At 43.9% G+C, this 15344-nt stretch overlaps 1 protein-coding gene across 1 annotated transcript; it reads right to left on the bottom strand.

Annotated features, from left to right (window-relative positions):
* Positions 1-2511: 2511 nt before the first annotated feature.
* On the bottom strand, positions 2512-10577 carry LOC139397086 (uncharacterized). Its single transcript, XM_071143951.1, has 3 exons — positions 10330-10577; positions 5046-5260; positions 2512-4566 (listed from the first exon to the last, which is right to left on the bottom strand). Exons 2-3 carry the CDS (start codon positions 5242-5244, stop codon positions 2576-2578), a joined length of 2190 nt encoding a protein of 729 aa, XP_071000052.1. The 5' UTR covers positions 5245-5260; positions 10330-10577; the 3' UTR covers positions 2512-2575.
* Positions 10578-15344: the final 4767 nt, after the last annotated feature.

The raw sequence follows: 15344 nt of genomic DNA, 5'->3' as shown, positions 1-15344 counted from the left end.
TACTCACAGTTTTCGATGAACAAATAAAGTTCTGTGAGATGGCTAAATAAAGTACAACCTTATTGATTATTATTATGTGTGCCCTGGTACTATAACAGCTCTTTGTCACTTCCCATGAGCCGGGTTGCGACACACTCATTCTTATGTTTAATAAATGTATTGTATAGTGTGTGTGTGTGGCAGACTTACAATGATTTGAGAGTTTGAAAAACATTTGAGACTGCACTGACCCTGGAGCTAAGACGAGGATTCGCAGCTAGAGGTCAAATGTTTTGAAGGGGTATGAGACTATAAAACATTTAGGAACCACTGATGTAGATGCTTCTTTCAGGTCTCTCCGTGTAACCAAATATTCTGTTTGTCTTCAGTAGGTGAAAGACCAGACTCTCTCAGAGGTGAGTTATACAAATAAGGTATATGTAAGAGTTAAATAAAGAGTAAAATTATTTATTATTATTGGTACCCTGGTCCTATAAGAGCTCTTTGTCACTTCCCACAAGCCGGGTTGTGAAAAAAAAACACTCATTATGTTTAATACATGTATTGTATAGTGTGTGTGGCAGGCATACAATGATGGCAAAAAACTACACTTGAGTGGGCTGACCCTGGTGCTAGAGGGGGTACACGCAGCTGGAGGTTGAATGTTTGAAGGGGTACAGGACTATGAAAAGTTTGGAAACCACTGCCCTAGACCCATTCTAATTTGCATGCTGCCCCAACAGATCCACAGATTACGCAATCTCAATCGCACTCCACACTGCCCTTCCCACCTGGACAAAAGGAACACCTATGTGAGAATGCTGTTCATTGTCTACAGCTCAGCGTTCAACACCATAGTGCCCACGAAGCTCATCAATAAGCTAAGGACCCTGGGACTAAACACCTCCCTCTGTAACTGGATCCTGGACTTCCTGACGGGCCGCCCCCAGGTGGTAAGGGCAGGCAACAACACGTCTGCCATGCTGATCCTCAACATTGGGGACCCTCATGGGGTGTGTAATTAGTTCCCTCCTGTACTCCCTTGTTCACCTGCGACTGCGTGGCCAAACAAGACTCCAAAACCATCATTAAGTTTGCTGATGACACAACAGTGATAGGCCTGATCACCGACGATAGCCTATAGGGAGGTGGTCAGAGAACTGTTAGTGTGGTGCCAAGACAACAGCCTCTCCCTCAATGTGAGCAAGACAAAGGAGCTGATCGTGCACTACAGGAAAAGCGGGCCAAACAGGCCCCCATTAACATCAATGGGGCTGTAGTGGAGCGGGTCAAGAGTTTCAAATTCCTTGGCGTCAACATGACCAACGAACTATCAGTGTCCAAACACACCAAGACAGTCGTAAGGAGGGCACAACCAAACCTTTTCCCCCCAGGAGACTGGAAAGATTTGGCATGGGTGCCCTGATCCTCAAAAAGTTCTACAGCTGCACCATGCAGTCAGTCAGGATGCTCTCCATCGCCGCCTGGTATGACAACTGCTCGGCGCTACAGAGGGTAGTGTGCACGGCCCAGTACATCACTGGGGCCAAGCTTCCTGCAATCCAGGACCTATATACTAGGCATGTCAGAGGAAAGCCCATAAAATTGTCAGACTTCATCACCCAGGTCATAGACTGTTTTCTCTGCTACCGCACGGCAAGCAGTACCATAGCGCCAAGTCGAGGACCAAAAGACTCCTGAACAGCTTCTAACCCCAAGCCATAAGACCGAACAATTCATCAAATGGCCACCAGACTATTACATTGTTCGGGTAGATTAGGGCCTAATGAATTTATTTCAATTTTTTTTTTTACCGATTTCCTTATATGAACGGTAACTCAGTAAAATCTTAGAAATAGTTGCATGTTGCGTTAATATTTCTCCCCCCAGTATAAATACAAAATGCAAGCAGAAATAAACATTCATCAGTTATAAGGTCCTCAATCAGCTTTCTGAATGACCCCTTAGCAGCAACAAAACATCAAATTTAACAAAATTTTGAAGATTGTTCCACAAATAAGGTGCAAGAAGACTAAAGGCTGATGTACCGAACTCAGTAGAGACCAAAGGAGTTTCCAGAGTTAACCATCCCTGAGACCGGATGTGGTAAACAGGTTAAGTACGGTGAGACTTTTTGTAAAAGGGCTTTATAAATTAAAACATAGCAATTTATTTACCTACGTGACAGAGGGTCAACCAAACATCTGGTAGAGAATGCAGTGATGACATCACAGAGGGCCAACCAACTTGCTGGTAGAGAATGCAGTGATGACATCACAGCGGGCCAACCAACTTACTGGTAGAGAATGCAGTGGTGAGTTCTAAAACTGTCTCCTGTAATAAAGAGCATTGCGCTATGATGAACTGCATCTAACTTCCTTAATGAAGCTGCGTTCATATACAACCCATTCGGAAAGGATTCAGACCCCTTCACTTTTTACACATTTTGTTACATTAGTCTTATTCTAAAAATTTATAAAAAAAATTGTTTATCATCACTTTTATATCCCATAATGACAAAGCAAAAACAGGTTTTTAGAAATTTTAGCAAATTTATTTAAAATAACACATTTACATAGGTATTCAGACCCTTTACTCAGTACTTTGTTGAAGCACCTTTGGCAGCGATTACAGCCTCAAGTCTTCTTGGGTATGACGCTACAAGCTTGGCACACCTGTATTTGGGGAATTTCTCCCATTCTTCTCTGCAGATCCTCTCAAGCTCTGTCAGGTTGGATGGGGAGCGTCGCTGCACAGCTATTTTCAGGTCTCTCCAGAGATTTTCGATCGGGTTCAAGTCCGGGCTCTGGCTGGGCCACTCAAGGACATTCAGAGACTTGTCACGAAGCCACTCCTGGGTTGTCTTTGCTGTGTGCTTAGGGTCGTTGTCCTGTTGGAAGATGAACCTTTGACCCAGTCTAAGGTCCTGAGCACTCTGGAGCAGGTTTTCATCAAGGATCTCTCTGTATTTTTCTCCGTTGATCTCTCCCTCGATCCTGACTAGTCTCCCAGTCCCGGCAGCTGAAAAACATCCCCACAGCATGATGCTGCCACCACCATGCTTCACCATGGGGATGGTGATGTGACACTTGGCATTCAGGCCAAAGAGTTCAATCTTGTTTTCACCAGACCAGAGAATCTTGTTTCTCATGGTTTGAGAGTCCTTTAGGTGCCTTTTGGCGAACTCCAAGCGGGATGTCATGTTCCTTTTACTGAGGAGTGGCTTCCGTCTGGCCACTCTCCCATAAAGGCCTGATTGGTAGAGTGCTGCAGAGATGGGAGAACCTCCCAGAAGGACAACCATCTCCACAGAGGAACTCTGGAGCTTTGTCAGAGTGACCATCGGGTTCTTGGTCACCTCCCTGACCAAGGCCCTTCTCCCCAAATTGCTCAGTTTGGTCGGGCGGCCAGTTCTAGGAAGAGTCTTGGTGGTTCCAAACTTCTTCCATTTAATAATGATGGAGGCCACTGTGTTCTTGGGGACCTTCAATGCTGCAGAAATCTTTCGGTACCCTTCCCCAGATCTGTGCCTCGACACAATCCTGTCTCGGAGCTCTACGGACAATTCCTTCGACCTCGTGCCTTGTTTTTTGCTCCGACATGCACTGTCTACTACACCGCTATTGTCCTCCTTATCCTCAACTTCTTTCTTTTCTCCCTCCTCCTCTTGGACAATTTCATTAAAAGCACAGGCAGGCTTCCCTCCAATGGATATTCTCTCATGACTTTTAAGACTTCTTAGCTGAGTGAATCCCTCCCCACACAGAGAGCAGTGGTAAGGCTTCTCCCCTGTATGTACTATTTTATGTGTAAGGCTTCCAGAATGATTGACGAAGCTCTTCCCACATTTGGTGCAGTGGTACGGCTTCTCTCCACTATGTACCATCTCATGCCTCATGAGGTTGACTTTTACACTGAAACTCTTCCCACATGTGGCACTGTGGAATGGTTTCTCTCGAATGTGTACACTCTGATGATTCTTTAGATTACCTGAGGAACTGAAACTCTTCCCACATTGAGGACAGGGGTAACGACCACGACCAGATAGTCTTGATGTATCTGGGTCAACTACACCACTAGGTTCCTGCTCTTCCCTCTTTTCCTTATCGATTTCCTTCTCCTCATCCTCATCCTCCTCCTCCTCCTCCTCTTTGACAATCACATTGAAAGTACAGGTAGGCTTCTTTCCACTGTGTGATTTCTTATGAGTTTTCAGGTCTCCTGCTCGATTGAAACACTTCCCACAAAGAGAGCAGTGGTAAGGTTTCTCCCATGTATGTAGTCGCTGGTGTTCCTTAAGGCTTCCTGAGTGATTTAAGCTCTTCCAACACGTGGTGCCGTGGTAAGGCTTCTCTCCACTATGTACTCTCTCATGTCTCTTAAGGTTTACTTTCTCACTGAAACTCTTCCCACATGTTGAGCAGTCGAAAGGTTTCTCTCCAGTGTGTACTCTTTGATGATTCTTTAGATGAGTTGAGGAACTGAAACACTTTCCACATTGAGGACAGGGGTAACTCCCACAACCAGGTGGTAGTATTGATGCTGTGGAACTGGGCTTGTTGACTGAGTCTGGGTTGGGGCTCTCTCCTGTAAGAATATGAACAGATATAGGATAAGAAACAGACAGAGAGAAACAAAGTATTTAAGTTTAATAATGCAGGATTCAGTCATTAGAATTAACAGTGTATTGAAATAAATACTTTGCAATGGGCTTGTTGCATCACACATAGATAACACAAATTGTTGAATTAAGATGCATTGCACATTGGTCTGTAGACATGTTTGTTTTGGCACTCGCCTTCCCTCTTACACATACAGAAGCCTGAGGGTTTATACTACAAACCAGAATCAATGAGTTAGCCAGCTAAATTGCCCAAATATTAATAAATACAAATTTTTAAAGATATGATAGACATTAACTCAACAACCAAAAACCTAAGTTTACATTTCTTAATGAACCAGAAAACCAATAGCTATTTTGAGTTGTTTATCAAAGTTAGCTGACCAACTCATTGCTTTGTAGTTTACCTCTCTGAACCAAAGAGGATGTTAGCCTGAATTTATACCTGGGTCAACCGAGTCCCTGTCATCCTCTCGCTCTTCCTCCTCCCCCTCATTGATTTCTCTCTCCTCCTCCTCCTCTTTGACAATCACATTGAGTTCCACTGTTTGACTGCAGTCCCCCAGCTTCACTAACAGCAACTCTGGACCCAGCTGTGAGCTTCTCTGGGCTGGAACACCCCATCCAGAACCCGGGCCAGACATGGTATGTTGGGTAGATCTAAAAAAAAAAATAAAAAAAGAGGAGACCGAAAGAGTTCAGTGTGAGACTTTCAAACCTTTGATCGTGGTATAGCTCTGGAAAAGACAAACATGTATCTAAGCGAGTTAACTGATGGAAAATGATTTAATCCGACTTCAGGCACACTAGATCACAATAGATAGATATGTTTTGATTTGATTTGTTTGCTCGGAAGAGGTGGTTTTAAGTTAAAAAAGGACCCCTCCAGAGGAAGTTGCCACCACTATTTTGATATAATTCCGCTGACAAAAAATACCCACAGCATGATGCTGTCACCACGCTTCCCTGTAGGGATGGTACTGGCCAGGTGATGAGCGGTGGCTAGTTTCCTCCCGACATGACGCTTGGCATTCAGGCCAAATAGTTTAATTTTGGTTTCATCAGACCAGACAATCTGGTTTGGTCAGAGTCCTTTAGGTGCCTTTTGGCAAACTCCAAGCGGGCTGTCATGTGCCTTTTACTGAGGAGTGGCTTGATTGGTAGAGTGCTGCAGAGATGGGAGAACTTTCCAGAAGGACAACCATCTCCACAGAGGAACTCTGGAGGTCTGTCAGAGTGCCCATCGGGTTCTTGGTCACCTGGCCGGGCGGCCAGCTCTAGGAAGAGTCTTGGTGGTTCCAATCTTCTTCCATTTAAGGATGATGGAGGCCACTGTGTTCTCGGGAACCTTCAATGCTGCAGAAATGTTTTTGGTACCCTTCCCCAGATCTGTGCCTCGACACAATCCTGTCTAGGAGCTCTACGGACAATTCCTTCCACCTCATGGCTAGGTTTTTGCTATGACATGCACTGTCCACTGTGGGACCGTATATAGACAGGTGTGTGCTTTTCCAAATCATGTTCAATCAATTGAATTTACCACAGGTGGACAACAATCAAGTTGTAGAAACATCTCAAACGTGATCAATGGAATCATGATGCACTCGGGCTCAATATCGAGTCTCATAGGAAAAGGTCTGAATACTTAAGTAAATAAGGTATGTTTTATTTTTAATAAATTGGGGGGGGGGGGGGGGGGGGAGTATTTAATCCATTTTAGAATGAGGCTGTAACATAACAAAATGTGGAAAAATTCAGGGGGTCTGAATACTTTCTGAATGCACTGTATCATGGTGTACAAGACTCTGATTCACACCCGTCTGAGTGGACAAATGGTGTGGATGGTACAGTCCCATCAGTCGAAGACAGTGGTTCCCAAACTTTTTATAGTCCCGTACACCTTCAAACATTCAACCTCCAGCTGCGTACCCCCTCTAGCACCAGGGTCAGCGCACACTCAAATGCTTTTTGCCATCATTGTATGCCTGCCACACACACACTAAATGTTTTAAACATAAGAATGAGTGCGTTTTTGTTACAACCCAGCTTGTGGGAAGTGACCAAGATCTCTTATAGGACCAGGGCGTGGATGATGTTGGCTTTCCCCAACTGGTCAAGCACCGGTACACACTACCAAATAGGCGCTATTTTTCAGATGTTGCCCTACCGGAGTATTGATGAAACACACGTCTATGAGCTACTTGCTAATGGGCATCACTGCCATTTGCTTCACGACTGACATTTAGACCAGCGATGAGCGTTCTGAGTCTGACAGCAAAGTGGGTCTACAAGGATTTTATACTGAGGAAAGCCGCATTGCATGCTCAAAAAATGTGCTGGTTCTCATGCCTGCTCAAAAAAAATGCCAACAGACTGTGGGGTTAACTTGGAAAAGTACTCTAGTAGAGGCTGTGAACAAGCGATTCGGTGGCATTCTCTCTGAGCCTCTTTACTGTGTCGCCACCATGCTCGATGCTAGGTACAAGACCCGCTACTTCGATGCAGACAAGAAACAGGGTTTACGTGAAATGTTAGACACAGCTGGAAAAGATGGAAACAGACACAGTGACAGTGACGCACCGAGGAAGAGAGGCCACGGACAGACAGAGCTGAAACTTTACTGCTTGACATGTATGATGAAATCCCGGTTGAGAATTAAACGACTGAACAAATGAACAACGAAACAGCACAGCAAGTAAGTGAAATAAATGGGTTTTGATTATGTTTTACTGGTAATGGGGACACACGTAAATGCCCCAAAAATAACGTACTGTGTGCGTTTCAACTATTTAACAACTCATATAGTTCAAAGGCCGCAATTTAAAAAAATCAAATCGGTATATATTTTTTTTTTAAGGCAAGGAAAATATCGGATATTGTCCAAAAAAATGTAATATCGGTGCAACCCTAATCAAAACCATAGAAAACTTCCCAATGGCAGCCTAAAAAAAGTAGCTAAATTTGTCGCTAGACTAAAATCAAGAAAAATAACGAGGGGTCAACAAACTCTAAATGCAGCAACAAAGTCCCTAACTTGCCAACAGCTTCCGCATCGCGCAGATCGTCATTGATATTCAGAAAAGTTGGGTCTAACAAGAAAAATGATTGGACCTTCCTTAGAACGTCTTGGTTCTGTTAACTGACTGACTGGGTCAACGGAGAGACAATGCTCTTGATCAATCAACCATCCCTTAAGCTTGCCATATGCTTCCCAGTAGAAACTATTTGCCCTTATATTTTGATGACATTTTTGTTCGTTTTTGGTGTTCGTATGATTTTTTTTTCTTCTTTTGACTGTTCGAGCGCACACAATTTTCTTGAGGCAAGCTGAAGTCTAGTATCCAAAGTCTACGCCCCTGTCTGTGATTGGTCAACTGTGGAGAAGGTTTGTTGTCATTCAACGACAGACTCGTTTTAATGCAAATGAAATACTGCTCCAAACATCGTAGTTAGATGTAAAATTGCACGACTAATACCCCAGTGAAAAAAACTCAAATTAAACTTTGGGTCAAACCCTTCCGTTTTGTATGCTATGGACTTTAGTTTGTAGGCCGGACCCTGGTTTTATGGACACACAATCGATTATGTACGGTGCAATATTTATGTCCAATATGAAACAAGTGGATTTAAGATGATTAGTGTCTCTTTAATATGACCTCTTATAATAAAATTGCTATAGTTAACTTTTACAAGTTTTGTTTGAGCTGCAAAAGTGTAATTGAAAACAGTATTGGTAGTGTTGAATTCGATTTTCATAACAGCAAGCTAGGACTGGTGGTTTGGTTAGCTAAACAAGCAAGTCTGTTTCGTTACCACAGCAACTACTGTAGCTATCCAGAAAAACTCGCTAGCTACTTCAGTGGATGTTGAACACATTTCTACCGGCAAATGGTGTTAAATTATAGCCATGGTATGAAAGGGATAATCAACGCAGGGCTCTATGGGTTCTCTGGAAAATAGGTCAGTTTTATCAGTTCCCGAAAACACCTTCCACGTCACTCATTATTTTCCATAGACATAACCCTTGTTGATTATCCCTTAAGTACACCGCGGGTATGATAAGACCAACATTTTTACTGGTCTAATTACTTTGGTAACCAGTTTATAATAGCATAATTTTTTTTTTATACCTTTATTCAACCAGGCAAGTCAGTTCTTATTAACAATGACGGCCAAACCCAGATGACGCTGGGCCAATTGTGCGACGCCCTATGGGACTCCCAATCACGGACGATTGTGATACAGCTGGATTCGAACCAGGGTGTCTGTAGTTGCGCGTCTAGCACTGAGATGCAGTGCCTTGGATCACTGCGCCACTCCGGAGCCCATGGCCATGGACTCCCTGCGGTTGGAGCCGACTCCCTGCGGTTGGAGCCGACTCCCTGCGGTTGGAGCCGACTCCCTGCGGTTGGAGTCGACTCTTGCTCGACTCCCAAAACACGCTTTAATGCATATTTAGGGCTAATTAAACTGATGCATTTGGCTATGTTCAACTTCAATACACTGGCACCATGAAGAATGGTTAACCAGTCATTGACAGCCTAATATATACTTTTGGTGAATTTATGATGCATTGCTAGACGAGACAGATAACCAAGATATAGCCTATGTGCACGGTTGTGTCTGTCCCGATCCGCTGTCTAACTCGCTGGCTCTTCTTTCTCTTCACTATGAAAAACACTAGTGTGTTTAGAGTGTGTCGATAGCCCCTACTTTAGTGAACTTGTGCAAATGCAGTATTGCGATAGCCTACATCTTTTGATTACCAATGCATGGTTCTGGCTGTGCCCCCTCCCATCTCTTTCTCTCCCCCTCGCTATTTCTTTGCTGTGAGTTTGTTTTCAAAGTAGACTACAGCAAATAGATTCCTTAAGGAGTTTAGTGGAATCGAAGCTTAAGGAATAGATTCGACTCCCCACCACTATATCCAGGCACGCCACGTGGCGCATAAGAACAGCCCTTAGCGGTGGTATATTTGCCATATACCACACCTCCTCTGGCCTTATTGCATAAGTATACATGACGACTCTCTTATTCTGAAGGATTCCAAACAAAAACCGTGACCCGGAAGAAATTTAGTTATTCTTCAAATCAAATTGTATTGGTCACATACACATATTTATCAGATGTTATTTTGAGTGTAGCGAAACGCTTGTGTGCCTGCTTCACAGCGCCATTATTTTGATAGAAACAATACAATTACTACAAGTTGTCGACATAACGTTATCATGCAAATTAAGAAGTTGTGATAAACGGTTCAGGGATTAGCTGTTTTCATAACAGATAGCAAGAGTTTAGCAACGGTTAACCCAGCCAATTTAGCTACCTAGTGGTTCAGATTAACGTTGCTGTAGTTAAGACATTTTGTTTAGCTATATGTGGCTATATGAGCTGGCGGTTGGCTGGTTAGCTAGTTAGCTAATTAGCTAATTCCTCGCCACAGTCAGTTTACTCACAATGAGACGACAGATGCCTAACTATTAAGTAAAAGTCACTTCAACCGTTACCCCGAAATGATGTTAGTTTGTTAGCTAGCTATCGACACAAACGGGTTGGACGGGAGATGTTACTAGCTAGCTAACGAGTGGCTTATCGCTAAATGTAGCTAGCTGGGGGAACAACAAAGCCAGGCCGCGGCAACCACTGCCGTTTAATCGTGTGATGCGTTAGTTTACAGACCGTGCTACAAGCTCACGTTTAACATGTTTTTGAAATTAGCAATAGGTTACCTTGAACTGATTTCCTGTAGCTAATTATTTAGCCGAGAAGAACTTGATGAAATGGCGAGGTCTCGTAGAGCAAGCGGAAACATTCATCCACTTCCCGAGTGCGTTTGGTCTGGTTGATGAGATGCGGCAGAAAATGTTCGTGAGCGTCGTATCAGCGTAGAGTCGTGCTTCTGGCGGAAATGCGTCTTCTTCTTCGGTGTGGTTTAACGGCGTTTGGCATCCAATACATGTTGCATTACCGCCACCATCTAGACTGGAGTAGAACTCCCTTATAGTTTGTTTGAAAAAAATACATGAACAAATACCCTACCATATAACACTCACAATTGATATATATATATATATATATATATATATATATTTTTTTAAATAACACCACTCAACTCCACTATTTACATCTGATGGGACACCACTTAACACACCCTATAACTCTTCTGATGTCAAGTCTCACACACCCACATACCTCTCTGCAGCTGCCACAACTTAAATGTTCTGCGACTTTACGTTCCATCCCTGCAGTACAGTTAATAACCATTGCCAAAAATACTAAAAATCCAATCTTACTGAAACATAACACTCCTCTGCCTATCCCTCTGTACTGGTACAGATCTACTACTAACACCAGTCCTCTCAGGATCCCTCCCTCTGTACTGGTACAGATCTACTACTTGCACCACTCCTCTCAGGATCCCTCCCTCTGTACTGGTACAGATCTACTACTTACACCACTCCTCTCAGGATCCCTCCCTCTGTTCTAGTACAGATCTACTACTTGCACCACTCTTCTCAGGATTCCCCATTGACACATCTTCCTCTATTTTCTTCATTGCCTCAGCATACAACTGCTGCACTAATCTAACCCTGGAAACCTCAACCTGCCTCTCTCGCACGGGACATTTCTGATCCCCAGACACACCTACAATTAACACATACCACTACTTTCCCCAATTCTACAAATTCCTTTGTCTCATGCCCGTCTGCACACTTCTCACACCTAGGAACCTCCCTCCTACACACTGCTGCCACATGCCCATAAGCTTGACACCTGTAACAACATAATGTATTCGGCACAAAAGCTTGTACAGGATAACTTGTATATCCTAACATCACTTTGTCGGGCAAAGAATCAATATCCAAACTCAAAAGAATAGACAATGACTTCTGTTTCACCACTCACACCACCCTGTCTACGTCGCCAAATGAAAAGCATCACAAACACCGGGAATCTTCCCTTCAATTGGTCCACTTTTACTGCTACCCCAGTAATCACTCCTTTCAATGGCGCCCTTTTCTTGAGCTCAAAACAATTCACATTTCTTGCCCCCACTCACTTAACGCCTTCTCACTCTGACCAGCAGAAACCCAACAATTATCACAAGACCACTTCCGGTTACCCACAGCACCCAACTCATGACATAACAACACACTCATATTGTTTACTTTGGATGTCAATTAGAGGTCTTCATATACCCGAGACCCGCGCCCATTCTGGTCTGAAATTCTAACCTGTCCCTCGGGTCCTGTTTGATTGTCATCGGATCTCGGGGTCTACGTAACCACAGCTGATAGATCCGAATGGACCCGACCGCGGCTCTGCATAGTCTATAGCCTATATATTTTACGCTAATCAGTTAAATGATTGACTTATAGAAGGCCTAGCCAACATATAAAGACCTTCTACTGATTTGAATTATGTATAAAAAAATATTTACCACTGGAGTCTATGGACTTATTTTGTGGGCCCATGGTCAAATGTAGTGCACTACAGAATAGGGCCCATGGTCAAATGTAGTGCACTACAGAGGGAATAGTGCACCATTTGGGACACTCAGCCCCCAGTATATACTATATATAGACTCAGCCCCCAGTATATACTATATATAGACTCAGCCCCCAGTATATACTATATACAGACTCAGCCCCCAGTATATACTATATATATAGACTCAGCCCCCAGTATATACTATATATAGACTAAGCCCCCAGTATATTCTATATATAGACTCAGCCCCCAGTATATACTATATATAGACTAAGCCCCCAGTATATTCTATATATAGACTCAGCCCCCAGTATATACTATATATAGACTCAGCCCCCAGTATATACAATATAAAGACACAGCCCCAGTATATACTATATATAGACTCAGCCCCCAGTATATACTGCATATAGACTCAGCCCCCAGTATATACTGCATATAGACTCAGCCCCCAGTATATACTATATATAGACTCAGCCCCAGTATATACTATATATAGACTAAGCCCCCAGTATATACTGCATATAGACTCAGCCCCCAGTATATACTGCATATAGACTCAGCCTCCAGTATATACTGCATATAGACTCAGCCCCCAGTATATACTGCATATAAACTCAGCCCCAGTATATACTATATATAGACTCAGCCCCAGTATATACTATATAAAGACACAGCCCCAGTATATACTATATAAAGACACAGCCCCAGTATATACTATATAAAGACACAGCCCCAGTATATACTATATAAAGACACAGCCCCAGTATATACTATATAAAGACACAGCCCCAGTATATACTATATAAAGACACAGCCCCAGTATATACTATATAAAGACACAGCCCAAGCCCTGCTCATTTAAACAGGAAGGCTCCAGGGCAGGTTTTATTTTGGACAAACTTATCAACGACCTTGTCGTGAAAGTCTGACCTGAGTGCTTGAATGAAGTGCTTCTCAACAGAGAGCATGGACAGTGCATTTAGCCTGCCGTTGTTCTGTTGCCAAGCGACCGCGGAACCCGAGGTGTTCGGAGAACACGGCAACGCCTGGATTCTTTTCAGAGTGGGGAACCTTCTGTCAGACTCGGCGGTCTGCATGGGAGTGGTGATGATGATTTTGAGAAGAGAGACCGTCTCTGACAAAACATCCTGGAGGTCGAGCTCGCTGATTGTTTTCAGTAATGACAGAGCTGTTGTACCCTGTCATTACTGGGAGCGCCGTGTGTTGGTACAGAGAGGTCAATTCATCCTTCAGCTTCGTCACATGCCTTCCTCATGACCGCTGCAGTTCTCTGTGTCTCTCTCTCTTGTCGTTGTCCGACGCGGGGCCTACGTGTGCTGTGGCCTCAGCTCTCCCCTGTTGGGCTTGAACGTACTTCTCGAAACTATCAACTGCCTGTTCGATGTCCGCCACGACAACGTCCCTTTTGTGTATGTTGACAGTGAGAACATCCACCTCTTGCATGACCAAATAGAACAATTCCCGTAGTTGTAGGAACGTGGGGTCCCTGAGTTTGGCTGACAGGCCGTAAGCCTCTCTGATAGAGTCCTGGTCCCACATCGGCTGTGTCCTAATATCCTCCACACACTTCTGAAGAGCAATGCGATTCTCCCAAACCACACTGACCGTTTCTCGCTCACAGTTCCACCCTGCAGCTGTAGCTCTCTCTGGCTGATCTTTGAAGAAAGTTTCAAAACAAAGACAAATCCGCAAAAAAAAAAAAACACTTTTGAGTTGGTTCGCTGTCGCCGAGCAGATCTGCTGGAGTGTGACGCGTAGCGGGTGAGCGTAGCAGGGCACAGAGTTAGCGCTGGGATAGGTGCGTTTCAGGTGAGTGTCCAGGTCGCGTACGTTCAGCCCCGTCGTACGTCTGACCAATCAGCTTGCGCTCCAGATTCAGTGGCTCCAGCGAGTCCTTGACTGCCTTGGGTGAGACCGGCGGCCGTTTTATCCTTTAGGTCCACAAACTCCCAAAACCTCTCCGTGACAGTATTGTCTGGAAGCGTAGCACGACAGAGACCTGCTGTGGCGTACTGGAGTAGATTGTTAGCCCAAGAAGCTGATCTTGGGCCAGTATGGCATTTTCCACACTAATGGTCACAGTTGGGATTGGGGAAGCTGATCCTAGATCTGTTGCTAGGTGCAATATCACCCTGGAGGAGACCTCCTGGAATGGAATAAAGGGAACGAAGTCTAACCTGTGGTTTCCATATGTTGGATAATGTTCCATTTATTCCATTCCAACCATTACACGCTGTCGTACACGTCGATCCAGAGCATCCCAAACATGCTCAATGAGTATGCAGGCCATGGAAGAACTGGGACATTTTCAGCTTCCAGGAATTGTGTACAGATCGTTGCGACATGGGGCCTTGTATTATCATGCTTAAACATGAGGTGATGGCAGTGGATGAATGGCACGACAACGGGCCTCAGGATCTCATCACCAAACACCAACTGACGTCTTTCGTCGTTTTCTCAGTTGGTCATTTCCTTAAAACTGGTAAAACGGATGACATCTTGCATAGGACCAGTCTTTCCACTGTTTTGGAGTTATGGTGCTTCCTCCCCGGTCCCTAAACGAAACAGACAACTTTACTGGTGTTAACTGTTTTGTTCTAGGATGTAGTGTCCCGTAGTGTTTTGTTCTAGGACGCCAACCAGACTCGTCTGAAGGTAGCCCGGTACCAGTTACAGTAAATGAATGGAAGTACGTACAGAAATAGTCTAGTGACAAAAACATGGGTCCAAACATGTACAATTATAAAAGGATTGTTATCTGTTTTTCCGTATGAATCTGTTATTTTATGCATTGTATTTCTATGGGCTAAAAGCAGTAAGGGCCAAATTCAATGTTTCATCAAATAATTATTATTTTATATATATATTTTTATACCTAAATCAAAAGAGCTAAATGATGCTTGGTATGACCAGCTTTGCAGTTCTTACGTAAAGGGATTCCCCCACGAGTTACCTATTTCCGCTGCTTTGCAGAGCTAGCAGTGAACAGACACGTCATGAGTCAAGCCTTTTATGTCGCTTTCCAGTTCTAGGCTGCAGGGAGAGAGAGAGAGAGGCAGAAGGCAGAACTCCACCTAACTAGATTCAATGAATGGAATCACTTTGGGGAATGTTTAGGTCACAACTGTATTATTTTGTCATTGACATCTCTCCATACCCCACATCCAACCTAACTGACCTGGAGGAGCCATATCAGCATTTCTCTCCTCTTCAACTTGAACCTCTCTCT

This window comes from Oncorhynchus clarkii, unplaced genomic scaffold, assembly GCF_045791955.1.
Source record: "Oncorhynchus clarkii lewisi isolate Uvic-CL-2024 unplaced genomic scaffold, UVic_Ocla_1.0 unplaced_contig_3036_pilon_pilon, whole genome shotgun sequence".
In the NCBI taxonomy this organism is placed as follows: Eukaryota; Metazoa; Chordata; class Actinopteri; order Salmoniformes; family Salmonidae; genus Oncorhynchus; species Oncorhynchus clarkii.
The sequence above is the reverse complement of the archived record's forward strand: the minus strand, read 5'-3'. Positions and strand labels throughout refer to the sequence as shown.